The sequence below is a fragment of the Primulina eburnea genome, chromosome 8 (assembly GCF_022965805.1).
Source record: "Primulina eburnea isolate SZY01 chromosome 8, ASM2296580v1, whole genome shotgun sequence".
In the NCBI taxonomy this organism is placed as follows: domain Eukaryota; kingdom Viridiplantae; phylum Streptophyta; class Magnoliopsida; order Lamiales; family Gesneriaceae; genus Primulina; species Primulina eburnea.
The window spans coordinates 36,724,861-36,741,296 of record NC_133108.1 but is presented as its reverse complement, the minus strand read 5'-3'; the positions used below and the strand labels follow the sequence as shown (position 1 = coordinate 36,741,296).

The window sequence follows — 16,436 nt, the reverse complement described above, 5'->3', positions numbered from 1 at the left end:
TGGTGATGCGTCCAAGTTTGATCTTTCAGAAGTTCATCTTATCTCTGCTGAAGAAGTTGTGCAATCTCTGTCTGACTATGATCAGGGCACAACTAACATGGAGATCTCTTCCCCTTCAAAGTCTGAATATGTTGTTGATACCGCTGAGGGAATTCTCCAAGAACCGTTTGTATCTTCACCTGCCATACCCAAGGATGATACTGTAACTGTTGCTTCTCTGCCTCTAGTCTCTTTTGTGTCTGAGGCTCCACCAACCGGTCTGGTAGCACAAAAAGTCCCCAGCGAAGAAATCCATGTTTCGTCTGCAGCATTTGACACTGCGGTTGATGTTTTGGCTTCTGAAATCGATGAACCTCAGCCTTCCAAGTAAATCGGAAAAGCATCTTCTTCTCAAGTGGCCGCGATTAAGGCTCGAATACTTTCTTCATCGGATCCCTTCGAACCCGAAGAAGAATTTGTGGAAGAAGACAGCCAAAAGGAAATCTTGGACCGCTTAACAAATATGGATCAGTCAATTTTTTCCCTCAACCGGAAGCTTTGATCTCAAAGAAGCCTTTCAATCCTTGAAATCTGACCTCTCCAAGGAATTTCTTGTCATGAATAAAAGTATTACCCTCAGACAAGCAATGCATAATTCTTCACCTATCAATATGTGCACTGAGCTTTCGGGCCAAATGTCTAGACTTCAAGCACATGTTGATCAGCGCATGGATGTCCAAGGAGAACAACTTACCGAAATTATGCAATTCTTTATTCATGGTGATGTCAAAAAGGGAGAAAGAAAGAGGCAGAAGGAAGCTTAGAAAGCTGAAGAAGCTATAAGAAAAAAGATTGCAGAGCGTGCCAAAACAGATGAAGCCTTTATACAAAAACAACTTGAAGAACATAATAAGAGTCAAGCAGATAAGAAAGGTTAAAGCACTATGTTTATAAGTTAATATAATTGCTTGTACTTTGTAAAGCTTGTAATTTCATTCACTCAATGAAATACAATCTTTTCTCTTATTACGCATTCTTTATTATCTGTAAATTGTTGTATAGTTCTGCAGCTGGATTTGTCATCACCAAAAAGGGGGAAATTGTTAAGATATTATTATTACCCTAAAGTTTTTGTGATTGACAAAATCAAAACAACACCTAACTGTTTCAAGAAAACAGTGGCTATTTATCTTGTATAACAGCAACAATTCAGCCACTTGGATTTGAACCGCTTGCAACAAAAGATTTACAACCGGTTATTCCAAGACTTCAAGATTTCCAGCCGATTGCTCCAAGATAGACTTCAACCACTTAATTAAAGAGTTATTCATTGTTCACTTAATGAAAGACATTCTTTGAGCGGCTCAGGACATTCAATGGTTTTGCACCGCTAACCGTCAACCATGTTCTGCATCAGTCCTGATAAAGATCTTCATTAAAGTCACTATCACAGAGTAAAAAGATTGCTTAAACATCCTACAAGTTCTGATGAAGCTAACAGTTACTACAAAAGCAACAGCAACTCTTCAAAGGAAATAGATTCATAGTTGCACAACCAAAGAGAACATTAAATGTTTTGTTGAAGAGCATTTAATGCTGTTGCAGCTGATGGTGACACATCATTCCAATGCTACAGGTTTACGTTACACATTATTTTTTATCTTTGGAATGATAGCTTATAAAAAGAAGAGTTGAAGAATGCAGAATATACATCGATCAATTAAACCTTTCAACCACGCAGTTGCTATATCATTAAGTTTGCATACTTGAAGATTTTGAGCGCACCTAAAGTTCATATACTTCATCGCTCATCAAGCACATACTCAACAGAAAGATATCTGATCATTCAAAGATCATTTTCGTGCTAATAAAGACATATTGTTTTCTTTACATCAGTAACATTTAGTTATTTGATTGATTGTATTATCTGGTGAATCGAGGATTCTTAAATATCCAGAAGTGTAAAGTGATCACTAAGTGTTCCAAAACAGGTAGTGTGATAAGTCCTGATTGGAGTGGGTTATTGCAATAAGTTTGTAAAGCCAAAGTCTTTTAGTAGAATCCTTCCTAAAGAGGAAGAAGATGTGACGTAGAAGTTTTATCTCCCAACATCCATAAAAATCATGTGTCTTTACTTTCTGTGAGCACTTACATTTCAAACTGTTTCTTGTTAACAAGTCAGCCAACCGGTTGAAGCTGTCATTAGAAATTTTGAAGCGTTTTCCGCACTTTTCAAGTGGTTCATATTTATAACCATTCGAGAAAACTTTCAACCGCGTAAAAACGATTGAAAACAAATTTTAAAAACAACTATTTTTAAAGTGTTTATTCACCCTCCTCTAATCTCTTTCCTGGCCCTAACAAAAACCAAATCACGTGATATTGTTGATACTTTTATATAAATATATAATATATGACTAATGGCCACAAATAGAATAAATAAATTAAAAAATAGAAATTTTAAAAAAAGACATGCTTATAACTTTTATTTAAGCATATAATTTCTTGTTAATGACTATAAGTGTAATGCCCGGAAATTTAATCCTAGTAATCGGTAATTATTGATTTATAATTTGATATGATTACGAAAGGATTAATCGGGACACGAAATAAGAGTTCATATAACTTGTGTAAGTTTTGGACAGAAGTAGTGGCGCCCGAGCGGTAGATTACGACCGCCCGAGCGCCAATGTTCAGTAGGAAAATGCTTTGGGCAGAGACTGCGGCGCCCGGGCGGTAGTTTTTGACCGCCCGAGCGCCAATGTGCAACCAGGAAAGGAGTTGGACAGAAACTGCCGCGCTCGAGCGGTAGTTTATTACCGCCCGAGCGCCGACCGAAATGTGGGAAATGATGACACGTTTCTTTAACCGAACCCTTTGATATATATATATATATATACGTTATCCTTCATAATTCAAGGAAAAAGAAGGGAAAAATCGAGAAAAGGGTCAGGGGAGAGTTGTTGAAAATCTTTACGCCTTTTCTGAGAAATCCGTCCGTCTGAATTGTAATCCGACTTCAGTACTGTAATCCTATCAGCGTAGGCTACACTTTGACGTAAGTTTTGCTACGTTTTGACATGCTTTGAAATTATGCTATTGTCAGAATTGAATAGGATTCATATATGATGTTCTTGATATGTTAGACATCGTAGAATCGAAGTCAGATTAAGAAATAGACTGATTATGGAATTGTTATGAATTTTCTGGAGTATATTGATTTATACTGGACAGATTTGAATTGTGACGGGATTACGGATTGTATGGGATATGGGTTATGGATTGTAACTGTTATCTGGTGATATGGTATTGACGGAGATACTGAGATTGTACCGTTATACCGTTGATTTTGAATTAAATCCAGATTGATCAGATTGTTATGGAATTGACTAGTATATTGATATGAGATTATTGATATTGTCAGTACCAGACAGATTGTGCGTTCAGGACTTCGACTGAGCCAGAAACCGACGAAGGAAAGGTATAAGTCAATGTGGTATTGGGAGATGGACTTAAGTCGGTCTAGACTTGGGTTTCCCTAAATCACATACTTTACTTTATTGCATTGATATTTGCATTGATTGATGATATACTTGTTTTCTGGAGTTATAGATTACAGGTATTAGACGAGTAGTCTTATGACAGAAGTGCCGTTAGTGGTGGGATCACCACGAGCACATTGCACGATGTCATAAGATTGTGTATTGGCAGATGTGCCAAAGACTGTCACTGGATGTTTGGCTATCGATGTGGATAGGATGGTGGCTTTTTCTATTACTGTTAATCAGTATTGTATCGATGTGGATAGATTAGTAGCTCTTCTATTACTGTTAATCGATGTCATATCGATGTGGATAGAATTAGAGTTGCTTCTATTACTGTTAATCTGTACTATATTGATGTGGATAGAATAACAGCTTCCTCTATTACTGGTAATCGATACCGTATCGATGTGAATAGAACTGGAGTCTTTTCTATTACTGTTGATCGATACCATATCGGCGTGGATAGAACTGGAGTCTTTTCTATCACTGTTAGTCGATATACGCATGCCAACTTCTGGAATCGGGATCCCTAGACTAGGATTGAGTCTAGTCTGAATTTAGTAGCTACGAGTATTGTTGACAGTGTGTTGTTGATTATGTTTCAGATTTGTTACATATTGTTGATACCTGATTACATGCTTTATATTTGTTTATATGATTGCATGTTTCATTGATTTATACTGGGAGTTATTCTCACCGGTTTATCCGGCTGTTGTCTTGTCTGTATGTGTACTTGACAACAGGTGGGACAGGTTCAGGGTCAAGGAGATGAAGAGAGATCGAGTTAGAGTGGAGACTTCGGACTTTGATCTGAGATAGGGTTTGAACACTTGATATTAGATGTTAGACTCTAGTTTGAATAAATGTGTTGTAATACAGGACTTGTATTTTATATACTGATATGTATATATGTTTTAATTTCACTACGTTCCGCATTTTAAAAAAAAAAATTTAGACCCTGTTTTTAATTGATTAATTAGTCCCAATTATGATTAAGAACTTGATTAGCGTCCAGGTCCCCACAATAAGTATAAAAAAAAGAGGTATCATAATGATTTCTTTACCATGTTTTATTCAAATAAAATATAAATTTAAAAAAAAAATTGATTGCAAATGGATTATAGATTAGAATATTAGAAAATAAAAAAAAAATATAAAAATTAGAATTGTCAGAAAGGCCAACCCATTGCAGGATGGGCTAAACATCCAAAAACCCGCCATTTGACTGGATAGGTTGGGCTGGCCTCTATCTCGGCGGGATGGAAATCCCCAACTCAACCCAACCCAAGGTGGATTGCAGGTTAGGGGGCCGACTCACAAAAAAATAAATATAAAAAATTCTAATAATTAATTAAATTTATCATTTCATAAATAAATATTTATAAAAAAATCTCTAAAAAATTCCTAATTATTAATTTTATACTTGTACATTTTAGACAAAGTATTTGACAGAAAAAAATTCATAAATTTCACTAAAAAATACACATATCACCATAAATTCATAATACATAAAAAAATTCTTTACAGGCCCGTGGGCCAACCTGAACCAGCTCGCCCCGCGCAGGCTCATTTAGGCTAATCTTTAAATGGGTCTTTCAACTCAACTCACTCAAATTGTTTGGCGGAGTGGGCCAACCCGACGGACTCAACCCTAATTGACGGCTTTAATCACAATGATATTTACTATGTTTTATTCATGTAGCTTATAAATGTAAACCGCAAAAGTATGTTGGGTGCAATTTTTTTTATTTAAACACATAAATTCTAGCTAACGGTTAGAAGTAATTATATTTAAAAATTAGAAACTTTTTTTTTAAAAAAGGCATATTACAATAAATTTTTTGACCATATATTATTAAAATAATTTATAAATATAAACTATAAACATTTAAAAAGAATAAAAAAGAATTAAATATCGAAAACCAAACCACATGATATAGTTAATATTTTTTTAAAGATATGATTTACATTAAAACTCATACGATACAGTCTCACGGTTCAATTTTATGAGACAAATCTTTTATTTGGATCACCCATAAAAAAATATTAATTTTTATGCAAAAAATTATTACTTTTGATTGTAAATATGGACATGATTGACCCGTCTGGCAAATAAAGGTCCGTGAAACAGTCTCATAAGATACCTACTTTTAATTTAAACATATAATTTCCGGCTAATTGCCACAAGTAGAATAACGAGATTAGAAAATTATCTCTAAAAAAATGCATACAACTTTTATTTAAACATAAAATTTCTAGCTAATGGCCACAAGTAGAATAAAGAGAGTAGAAATTTATAAACTCTAAAAAAGTATATCACAATGATTTTTACCATGTTTCATTCAAGTAATTATAACGTAGAAATCGTATAATTTTTATTTAAACATATAATTTTTTGTCAATAGTCACAAGTAAATAAATATATTAGAAATTATAAACTCCAAAAATAAAAACATATAACAATGATCTTTTACCATGTTTTATTTAAATAATTTATATCCAAAAATGTTTGTTGCAATTTTTTTTTTAAACGCATAAGTTCTAGCCAACATTACAAATAAATGAATTGCAAATAAAAAAAAAAATTGAAAACTCTAAAAAATGCATATAACAATGATTTTTTTCATGTTTTATTAAAGTAATTTATAAATGTAAACCAGACACAAACTAATTAACGATGACATAAAAAAAAAATTAATAAGACACCAAAGAAAATTCATAATTCAACTTTTGACTATTTCTAAATTTAATTTAATTAATTTAATTTACATAATGAAAAGATAAAAAAAATTATAAATCATTAAATAAAAAGAACACATTTTAATGTGAGTAGGCATAAAAAAGATCAAATACTAATAATCACACATTTTTAAAGCATAAATAAAAAAATAAGTGAATACATTTAAAGCAAGCAATTAATAAGGACACAAATGAAATTTCACATATAAAGTCACTAATATATATATTCAGGAATGAAAATCTATATATATATAATTTAGAACTATATGAAATAAGATAAAATTTGCACAGAAATTTTAGCAACCAAAATTTTCTCTCTCTCATCGCTCGAGAAAATTTCCGGTCACCCTTTTATTTCACAAGGAGATTTTGGTCACCACCCCTTCCACCATGCGCCGCCTCGACGACACCATAACTCCACCGGACTTGTAAAATTCTAGCGGTCTAGTTTCAACGTTAAATCGTTTAGATCTCTAGTGCGATCTAAACGAGGAACCCAGTCTCCGATCGTGGACTTGATTAGACGATCAAAGGAAAAAGATATGTTTGTAAGGACCGACTTCGCTAATCTCGGATTAATTTGGTGTCCATCGTTAAATACGCAAAAGTAAACATATTTTAACACCTTATGAATGTTTTAAATCATACGACGCCCAATGAAAATTTTGAACATCAAAACAAAATTTTTAAACTTTTCTTGCATTTTGGTTACGAAAAAACGGCACTCCAACACTTATGTAATATGTGTCATAATTATCTCGAAGATGTCACCCATATCTTCCATAAGTGTACCAGCACAAGAGGAGTGTGGTGTGGTCAACAGTCTACAACAGATGCTCAGTCGGCCGCGAGATTAAGTTTTTATGATTGGTTAATGACAAATTTATCTCATGAGAAACAAAATAACATAGATTGGAATATTATCTTTGCTATTGCTTTATGGTGGATTTGGCATTGGCAAAATAAGTATGTATCATCATTAGGTTAATGTCGAGTCAAAAAATAGTCTATGAGAGGAAGTATAATGCGTAACAAAGTTGGTGATTGGATTATAGGTTTCATGTATAACATTGGATACAGTTCGATCGAGGAGGCAGAGCTCTAGGCAGGGCAGTTTGTAAGGGCTGGAGCTAGCGTGGAACTAAGGGTACAAGCATATCTTGCTTGAGGTTGATTTAGAGATGGTAGTTAAGAGACTGAATAAAGCTTAGAGGCCGTGCTTGTCACGTCCCGAGACCGGGGTTAGTAGACACCGACGTTGTCTCACAATCACATAATTGCAAAACAACAAGCCTCGCAGTAATTCGCAATAACCAGTCTTTTTCATAACAAGTAATCATATTTACAATGCGATGGAAATAAAACGCGGAAACAAAATACATGATAATAAAATTAAAAGACAGAATAAATTCGACTGGTCTCAAATGGATTTGCTTCATCACCATCCTCAAAAGTAATCTTGCCCTTCATCCTCGATTTGTTCATCGTTCTTATCTGGGTGGGAATGTAAGGGGTGAGTATTTTTTGAATACTCAGTAAATGGGGGCCGATCGTTCATAACAAATATCGAGGATATACATACGAATAAATTATCGTAATTTCAATATTAAGCATATTGAATCAAATACTAACAAAAATACAAATATAGCACTGAAAATCATCTCATTTTCTATGGTTTTACTGATCAGTCCCCTATATGTTACTCCTCTAAGGGGCGAGGCCAAAAGAACGGTTATTATAACCCACCGCATCAGGGCTTAAACAAAGCATATCAAAGTACGGAATTTCCTTTATCATTTCTAAATCAAATCATTACAGTTCATTTCAAATAATTCAACATGCTTTCAAATATTATAACTGATATCGAACAACGAATAATTCAGGGGATTTTATACCAAATGGAAATGAATAAATTATGCCGGTCGAATTTTCAAAGTCATATTTAATTTATTTTCTACATATATCATGCTCACTTAAAATAGAATAAGTGTGCCAAATCTTTTATATAATAATATATTTATTTAAAAGTCCACTTTAAAAATAATTAAATAAGTGAACCATGTTTATTAAAAGAATATAAATATCAAGAGCCACTTAAAATAAACATAAGTGTGCAATTATATATAATAATAATAAAAAAAAAACCCACTTGTCGATTTCGTTTGAATTGAAAAGCTAGAAGGGTGTGCTAAAAGAACTCTGCTAGAACAAGTTTGCGGCAAAGCTTTGAACTAGGTTGCTATATGCTTCGATCTTGACCGAAGTAGGCTGCTATCACCTTTGAAAATGGAAAGAATCTTGGTCTGGAGAATGGGCAACAATTTGTTTCGAACCGTTGCAAGATTATCGGGATTTTGGATAGCTTGTTTGATCAAGCTTCTCGGCTATTTCTGGACTAGCTTCGGGCAGCAACTGAGTTCGAAAGAATGAGCAGGAACTCGGTTGATGCAAGATAATTAACAATGACAGCAACTGGACTTAGAAACGCTACTAGAATGCTTCGAATTTGGCCAGGAAATTGGATCAAAAAATCTGTTTTCCAGCAGCTACACTTTTGAATTCTTGTAGCTACGAGGAGGGAGTTTGCAGAATGTGATGTGGGTTTACTACCACTTTGGTCCTCCTTATATAGGCTTGGAAAATCAGTTACAAAGGTAAGCTCTTGTCAATCCAAGAATGTCGTTGATTGCTTAATCAAAGAGATGATTGCACTTTTCTCTCCCGAATGAACGTGGCATCTTCTTGATTCAAGATACACACCTGAGATTCATGGTGTAATGGAGAGTGATTTTGGTTCCATGAATCTCCTCCAAGATTGGTGCACTTCAATTCCTCCTCTCATAATGCATGGTCTTCACATTCTCCCCTCCTTAATGTAAGTTTCGTCCCCGAAACTTGGATTAACTTGTCCTTTGAAAATGTAGGGATATTGGTCTCTTATTTTCTCTTCGAGTTCCCAAGTGGCTTCTCTTTCAATATGATTAGACCATTGTACTTTGACGTATGAAATCGTTCGTCGTCTTAGTACTTGGTCCATGGTATCCACGATTTGGATCAGGATTTCTTTATATGTAAGTTTTTCATTCAAGTCTTCATTGATTAAGTGTGGTTCAGCTTCAAGAATGTGGCTTGGATCCGGAACATACTTTCTTAATTCCGAAACGTGAAAGACATTATGGATTCTAGACATATTTGGTGGGAGTGCCAATATGTATGCAAGTGTTCCCACTTTCTCCAGAATTTCAAAAGGTCCAACATATCTGGGGTTCAGTTTCCCGAGTTTGTTGAATCGAACCACACCTTTCATGGGTGACACTTTCACGTATGCTTTATCTCCCATTATAAATCCCACTGGTCTTCTTTTTAAATCGGCCCAACTTTTCTGTCGGTCTTGTGCAACTTTGAGTCTCTCCTTGATTATAACGATTTTATCCACTGTTTCTTGGATCAACTCGGGTCAATTGATGGCTTTTTCCTCTACTTCATCCCAATATAGTGGTGATCTACATTTTCGCCCATACAGAGCTTCATACGGGGCCATTACAATGCTCTTGTGATAACTGTTATTGTAAGAGAACTCAATTAAAGGCAGATGTTCACTCCAATTACCACTGAAGTCTAGAGCATATGCTCTCAACATATCTTCTAGAGTTTGAACTGTCCTCTCTGTTTGGCCATCGGTCTGAGGATGATAGGCCGTACTAAGAGTGACCTTAGTTCCCATGGCTTGTTGAAAGTTCTTCCAAAAACGAGATACAAACCTCGGGTCTCTGTCTGACAATATGTTGGCTGGAACTCCATGTAATCGTAAGATATCATTCATGTACAATGTGGCTAGCTTGTCCAAATTATATTCATGCAGACAGGTAAGAAGTGCGCAGATTTGTGAGTCTATCTACGATTACCCAAATGCCATCATGACTTTGTCTAGACTTTGGTAACCCGACAACAAAGTCCATGTAGATATGCTCCCACTTCCATTCTGGAATCTCTAGGGGTTGAAGAAGTCCTCCAGGTCTTTGGTGCTCTGCTTTGACTTGTTGGCACATAAGACACTTGGAAACAAATATCGCAACATCCTTCTTCATTCCAATCCACCAAAAATTCTTCTTCAGGTCTCTTACATCTTGGTACTGCCAGGATGGACTGAAATTTGGACTTATGTGCTTTAGACATTACTTCTTGTCGAAGGTTATCGATGTCTGGTACGCACAATCGTCCTTTCATCCACAAGATTCCTTTGTTATCCATCTCGAAATCTTGTGATTTCCCTTCTTTAGCTTGATCTTTCAGTTTCACCAAAGCGGAATCTTTATCTCAACTTATCTTGATTGTCTCTCGAAGGCATGGTTGTACTGAAAGTGATGTCAGGATCACCTTACTTGTATTCTTTCGACTCAAAGCATCTGCTACCTTGTTGGCTTTTCCTGGGTGGTAGCTTATCGTCAAGTCGTAGTCTTTCAGGAGTTCAATCTACCTTCTCTGCCTCATGTTTAACTCTTTTTCTGTGAACAAGTACTTGAGGCTTTGATGATCGGTGAATATTTCACAACTAGCACCATATAAATAGTGTCTCCAAATCTTTATTGCAAATACCACTGCTGCTAGTTCGAGGTCATGTGTTGGGTAATTCTGTTCATACGGCTTCAACTGTCTCGACGCGTATGAAATCACCTTCTCTCTTGCATGAGCACACATCCTAAACCTCCTTTAGATGCATCACTGTAGATGGTGAAGTCTTTGCCTTCCATCGGTAATACCAATACTGGCATAGAAGTAAGCTTCTTCTTCAAAGTATCAAAGATTTTCTCACAAGCTTCACTCCATTGAAATTTAGAGTTCTTCTGTGTGAGCTTGGTGAGAGTTATGTCTATTGAAGAGAATCATTCAACAAATTTTTGGTTGTAGCCGGCTAATCCCAAGAAGCTTCGAATTTCTATCACAGTCTTGGTCTAGGCCAATCTGAGATCGTTTCTATTTTCTTAGGATCCACAGCTACTCCTGCTGCTGATATTATGTGTCCCAAGAATGTGACACTACTTAGCCAGAATTCACATTTCTTGAATTTGGCGTAAAGTTCTTTCTCTCTCAGCATCTGAAGAGTTAGACGGAGATGTTCTTTGTGGTCCTCTTCATTTGGTGAATATATGAGAATATCGTCAATAAACACCATCACAAACTTGTCAAGATATGGTTTGAACACTCTGTTCATGAGATCCATAAATGTTGCTGGAGCATTTGTTAATCCGAACGGCATTACCATGAACTCGTAATGTCCATATCTTGTTCTGAAAACCGTCTTCGGGATATAGTCTGCCTTGACCTTCAGTTTGTGATAACCAGTCCTTAGGTCGAGCTTGGAAAAGACCGTAGCTCCTTTGAGTTGATCAAAAAAATCGTCCATTCTTGGAAGTGGGTACTTGATTGTGATTTTATTCAGTTCCATGTAATCAATACACAATCTCATGCTTCCATTTTTTTTCTTCACAAATAGAACATGAGCTCCCCAAGGAGATACACTTGGTCGGATTTGTTTCTTATCTAACAGCTCTTGAAGTTGATCCTTCAATTCTGTTGGAGCTATTCGGTAGGGTGCTTTTGATATTGGTGCAGCATCGGGTATCAAATTAATTTTAAATTCTACTTCTCGGTCCGTAATTGCCCCGAGGAGTTCTTCAGGAAAGACATCTGGAAAGTCTTGAACTATTGGAATCTCTTTTAATGCAAGTATAGTTTCTTCATTTACCTCACTTATCATTGCTAGGTAAACTTCTTCTCCACTTTTCATGGCTCTCCAATTCTGAGAAGCTGATAGGAGGGACTTCTGTTTCTTGACTTTGCCATGGTAAATGACCTCTTCTTGGTTTGGAGCTTGAAGTTTGACATTCTTCATTCGACAATCTAATAATGCATGATTTTTGGATAACTAATCCATTCCTAGAATGACGTCGAACTCCACCATGTTCAGTTGTATCAATTCTGCTTGGAATATGTGTTCATTGATACAGACTTTACACTTTCGGTGCACTCTATGTGTTTCAATTGTCGTACTAGTAGGAGTCGCTACTCTAAAGGGTTCGACTAGTATTTCAGGTGTAAGCCCTAGTTTCTTAGTGAACCTTTTAGATATAAATGAATGAGTAGCACCACTGTCAAACAACACATAAGCTGGCATTTCATTGATAAAAATGGTACATGCCACGACATCGTTTGCATCATCTGCTTCTTCTTGAGTTATTGCAAACACACGAGCGTTGGGCTTATTCTCCTTTGGATTGTTGGGGTTAGCATCAACATTTGGCTTGGTCCCTCTCTTCAATGGTTCGGGACAATTAGCAATTCGATGCCCTAGTTTCCCACAATTGAAACATGCCCCAGTCTGTCTGTGGCATTCCCCAGAATGACGGCTATTACATTTGGGACACATCTTTGGTTCTTGGTAGGTTGGGTGGGACGAAGCACCTTTGAATGACCCATTGAACTGATTGGGTCTCTTGAATGGTTGTTTCCCTTGAGATGGCTGTCCAGTAAGAGGCCGCTTATTCTTGTTCTCGTCCTCACGACGCTTGATGTCTGTCTCAGCTCTTATTGCTTCTCCCATTAAATCAACAAATCTTGTAGGTTGGTAAACAACTAAGGATGACTGAATACGGCTGCTCAATCCTTTCTTGTATCTGTGCAACTTCAGAACTTCATCTGCCATGATTGTCGAGGCATAGGTTCCAAGGTCATTGAATCGGGAGGTGTAATCTACCATTGGCATGTTTGGAGTTTGTGAGAAGTTTTCAAACTCACTCAACTTCTGCAACCTGACCTCGGCGGGGAAGTACTGCTTGAGGAATGCGTCTCGAAAGCGCTGACATGTGGTTGGTCCGGCAGCTGTCATGGATGGAGAGACTGTTTCCCATCACTTACTTATTTTGCCTTCAAGGAAAGGCACTATCACATCCACTCTGAGTGCATTGGGTATCTTGAGCAGTTGCATCTGTGTTTCCACGTTTTTCAGCCATTTTTGGCCTAGCTCGGGATCTGCGTCCCCTTGAAATGTTGGACACCTGTTTGTGCAGAGGGACTCGTAGTGGAACTTGATCCCGCCCTGTGGTGGAGGTGGGGGTTGCTGATTAGCATTGGGGTTTCCCAAACCCTGGATAGTTGTTGCCACTATGGTGGCTATAGCCATCAAATCTGCTTGGCTCAGGCCAAATCTGGGAGGTGGTCGCGGTGGATTTCCGTCAGGATTCGGATTTCTATTATTGTCGTTGCGGTTGTTGGCATACCGCGGGTTGCGATTGGCTCGTGGAGGTCTTCCGTCCATGTCCTACAAAGGTACAAGCTTCTAAGATATTTGTTTGCTAACATATATATGAATTAATCATGAACTGAAATTGACCATTAATATAATCAAATAAACTTTTTATTGATTCAAACGAAAGGGAAGCAATACAAATCCAAGTTTTAGGAAGCATAAAAGGAGGGAAAATTCATGAGAAAGCAAATGGATTATAAACCCTTATTACAAATAGTCACGACACTAAGTCCCTAATCGTCTAAAATCTCGTCATCTCCTATTGTTTCGTCTTCCATCGGCTCTTCTATTGGTTCCATTTCTGGTTCTAAGTTGATAAGGACATCCTGAAGTTCTTGAACTTGATTTTGTAAATTTTCGTTATGCATAGTCAGATGTTGCACCGAATCATGTAGCTCTTGAATGATCAATGCATCCTGCTGATGCCGTTGGAACGCTATAAAGGATGTCTGCTCCAAGAGAGCCTGGAGATGAGCTTTCTGTTCCTCTAGCCTGTGTTTTTCTTCTTACAGAGTATGTAAAGCTGCAATCAATTTCCCGTTGTCTTTCTATTCCAATGCGAGAGATGCTCGGAGGTCCTTAATGATGATATCCTTGTCAGGGACGGGTATAACGCTCATGCGTGCGGTTGTCCGAGTACGAGGCATAGAAGAATTTGAAGCCATTTCCTGAAATCGAAAGAAGAAAATGGAAAGGCTCAGAATAAGTTCAATCATATAGAGCAGAAAGGTAAAATGCAGGAATAGAAATTTATCGAAAGTTTCCAAAAATGGAAACTTTCTGGATATGCACATGGATGGAAAGTACATGTCGAGAGTATTCCAGAACAATCAACAGAATCGAATTCGGAGTTTCCTACGAAAATTATAAGCTCTACGAAACTTTCCTAAAACGGCAAAAACGCGGTTTCGGAGGCCTAAACGAAGGAATTCCACGATTTGGACCCATACCTCACGACTTAGTCGTGAAAATCGCTCGTTGGGCCGTTTTGGAGGAGACTGCATTGGCCGATTTTTAAAATTCTACCGAAAATTTTTTCGAATAATTTTCTTCCCCAACCAGATTATGAACATGGCTGCTCTGATACCACTTAAATGTCACGCCCCGAGACCGGGGTTAGTCGACACCGACGTTGTCTCACAATCACATATTGCAAAACAACAAGCCTCATAGTAATTCGCAATAACCAGTCTTTTTCATAACAAGTAATCGTCTTTACAATGCGATGAAAATGAAATGCGGAAGCGAAATACATGATGATAAAATTAAAAGACAGAATACATTCGACTGGTCTCAAATGGATTTGCTTCATCACCATCCCCAAAAGTAATCTTGCTCTTCATCCTCGATTTGTTCCTCATTCTTATCTGGGTGGGAATGTAAGGGGTGAATATTTTGAGAATACTCAGTAAATGGGGGTCGATTGTGCATAACAAATATCGAGGATATACATACGAATAAATTATCGTAATTTCAATATTAAGCATGTTGAATCAAATACTAACAAAAATACGAATATAGCACTGAAAATCATCTTATTTTCTATGGTTTTATTGATCAGTCCCCTATATCATTTTCTATGGTTTTACCGAAGTAGGCTGCTATCACCTTTGAAAATGGACAGAATCTTGGTCTGGAGAATGGGCAACAATTTGTTTCGAACCGTTGCGAGATTCTCGGGATTTTGGATAGCTTGTTTGATCAAGCTTCTCGGCTATTTCTGGACTAGCTTCGGGTAGCAACTGAGTTCGAAAGAATGAGCAGGAACTCGGTTGATTCAGGGTAATTAACAATGACAGCAACTGGATTTCGAAACGCTACTAGAATGCTTCGAATTTGGCCAGGAAATTGGATCAAAAAATCTGTTTTCCAGCAGCTACACTTTCGAATTCTTGTAGCTACGAGGAGGGAGTTTGCAGAATGTGAGGTGGGTTTACTACCACTTTGGTCCTCCTTATATAGGCTTGGAAAATCAGTTACAAAGATAAGCTCTTGTCACTCCAAGAATGTCGCTGATTGCTTAATCAAAGAGATGATTGCACTTTTCTCTCCCGAATGAACGTGGCCTCTTCTTGATTCAAGATACACACCCGATATTCATGGTGTAATGGAGAGTGATTTTGGTTTCATGAATCTCCTCCAAGATTGGTGCACTTCAATTCTTCCTCTCATAATGCACGGTCTTCACAGTGCTCGTCATTACTTAATTTGATTCTTGTGTGTACTACTCTGCTTCCTAGAGACTAGGAATTCAGAGTTCAGCGTATCTATGTGAAACAAAACATGGCTGTTGATTCTTTTGACATCTGAAGCACTTAATATGTTAGAAGATACTGAACTAATAGGACACCTTCACATGACTTACACGATATCTTGGAAGAAGACAAGTTGGGAATTGAAAATTGTAGAAGAATAACAATATGTTAGTTGGTTAGTTGTGATTGTCCCTCCCTCTTGAATAAAATCTCTGTCTATCTTTAATGTACATAATTTTGATTTTGATTATTTCAAAAAATATTAACATGTTATATAATCATTTATCTCTTCTTGATACATTAATAATTAAATTCAAACCCAAAAAATAAAAACTCCAATTTTTTTAAAAAAAATATTTAAATGAATGTAAAGGAAATGAGTTGTAGATATATTTTTTTATAGATTGTATTCCACTGAGTGTAGAAACGACATAGAAACTTATCATGTCTCTTTACTTAAAATTTGTCGTTCAAGGCAAAAGCCAGCAACATTCATGGAATAAACTCTATACTTATTCTGGCTCTTTACGATCCAATTATTCTTTTAAAATTCCAATGAAATCAAAAAATTCCACGACAAATGCTATATTTAAAGAGATTTTCCAGAACTCG

The 16,436-nt window shown here is 36.7% G+C and overlaps 3 protein-coding genes across 3 annotated transcripts; all 3 read right to left on the bottom strand.

The window, feature by feature from the left end:
• Nucleotides 1–9,117: 9,117 nt before the first annotated feature.
• Nucleotides 9,118–9,603, bottom strand: LOC140839230 (uncharacterized). The gene has a single exon (XM_073205869.1). It carries the CDS (start codon nt 9,601–9,603, stop codon nt 9,118–9,120), a length of 486 nt encoding a protein of 161 aa, XP_073061970.1.
• A 117-nt stretch (nt 9,604–9,720) lies between these two features.
• On the bottom strand, nt 9,721–12,156 carry LOC140839229 (uncharacterized). The gene is made up of 7 exons (XM_073205868.1): nt 11,782–12,156; nt 11,319–11,586; nt 10,938–11,133; nt 10,741–10,815; nt 10,169–10,409; nt 9,976–10,052; nt 9,721–9,823 (listed from the first exon to the last, which is right to left on the bottom strand). Exons 1-7 carry the CDS (start codon nt 12,154–12,156, stop codon nt 9,721–9,723), a joined length of 1,335 nt encoding a protein of 444 aa, XP_073061969.1.
• Nucleotides 12,157–12,189: 33 nt separating this feature from the next.
• Nucleotides 12,190–13,149, bottom strand: LOC140839228 (uncharacterized). The gene has a single exon (XM_073205867.1). The coding sequence runs from the start codon at nt 13,147–13,149 to the stop codon at nt 12,190–12,192; it is 960 nt and encodes a 319-aa protein (XP_073061968.1).
• Nucleotides 13,150–16,436: the final 3,287 nt, after the last annotated feature.

Coding starts and splice junctions, on each gene's coding strand:
- LOC140839230 (XM_073205869.1), bottom strand. CDS start 9,603: ATGGGAGATAAAGCATACGTGAAAGTGTCACCCATGAAAGGTGTGGTT.
- LOC140839229 (XM_073205868.1), bottom strand. CDS start 12,156: ATGAAGAATGTCAAACTTCAAGCTCCAAACCAAGAAGAGGTCATTTAC. Junction 11,134..11,318: donor TTACGCCAAATTCAAGAAAT/GTGAATTCTGGC, acceptor TCTCTTCAATAG/ACATAACTCTCACCAAGCTC. Junction 10,053..10,168: donor AAAGTCATGATGGCATTTGG/GTAATCGTAGAT, acceptor ATGGAGTTCCAG/CCAACATATTGTCAGACAGA.
- LOC140839228 (XM_073205867.1), bottom strand. CDS start 13,149: ATGACAGCTGCCGGACCAACCACATGTCAGCGCTTTCGAGACGCATTC.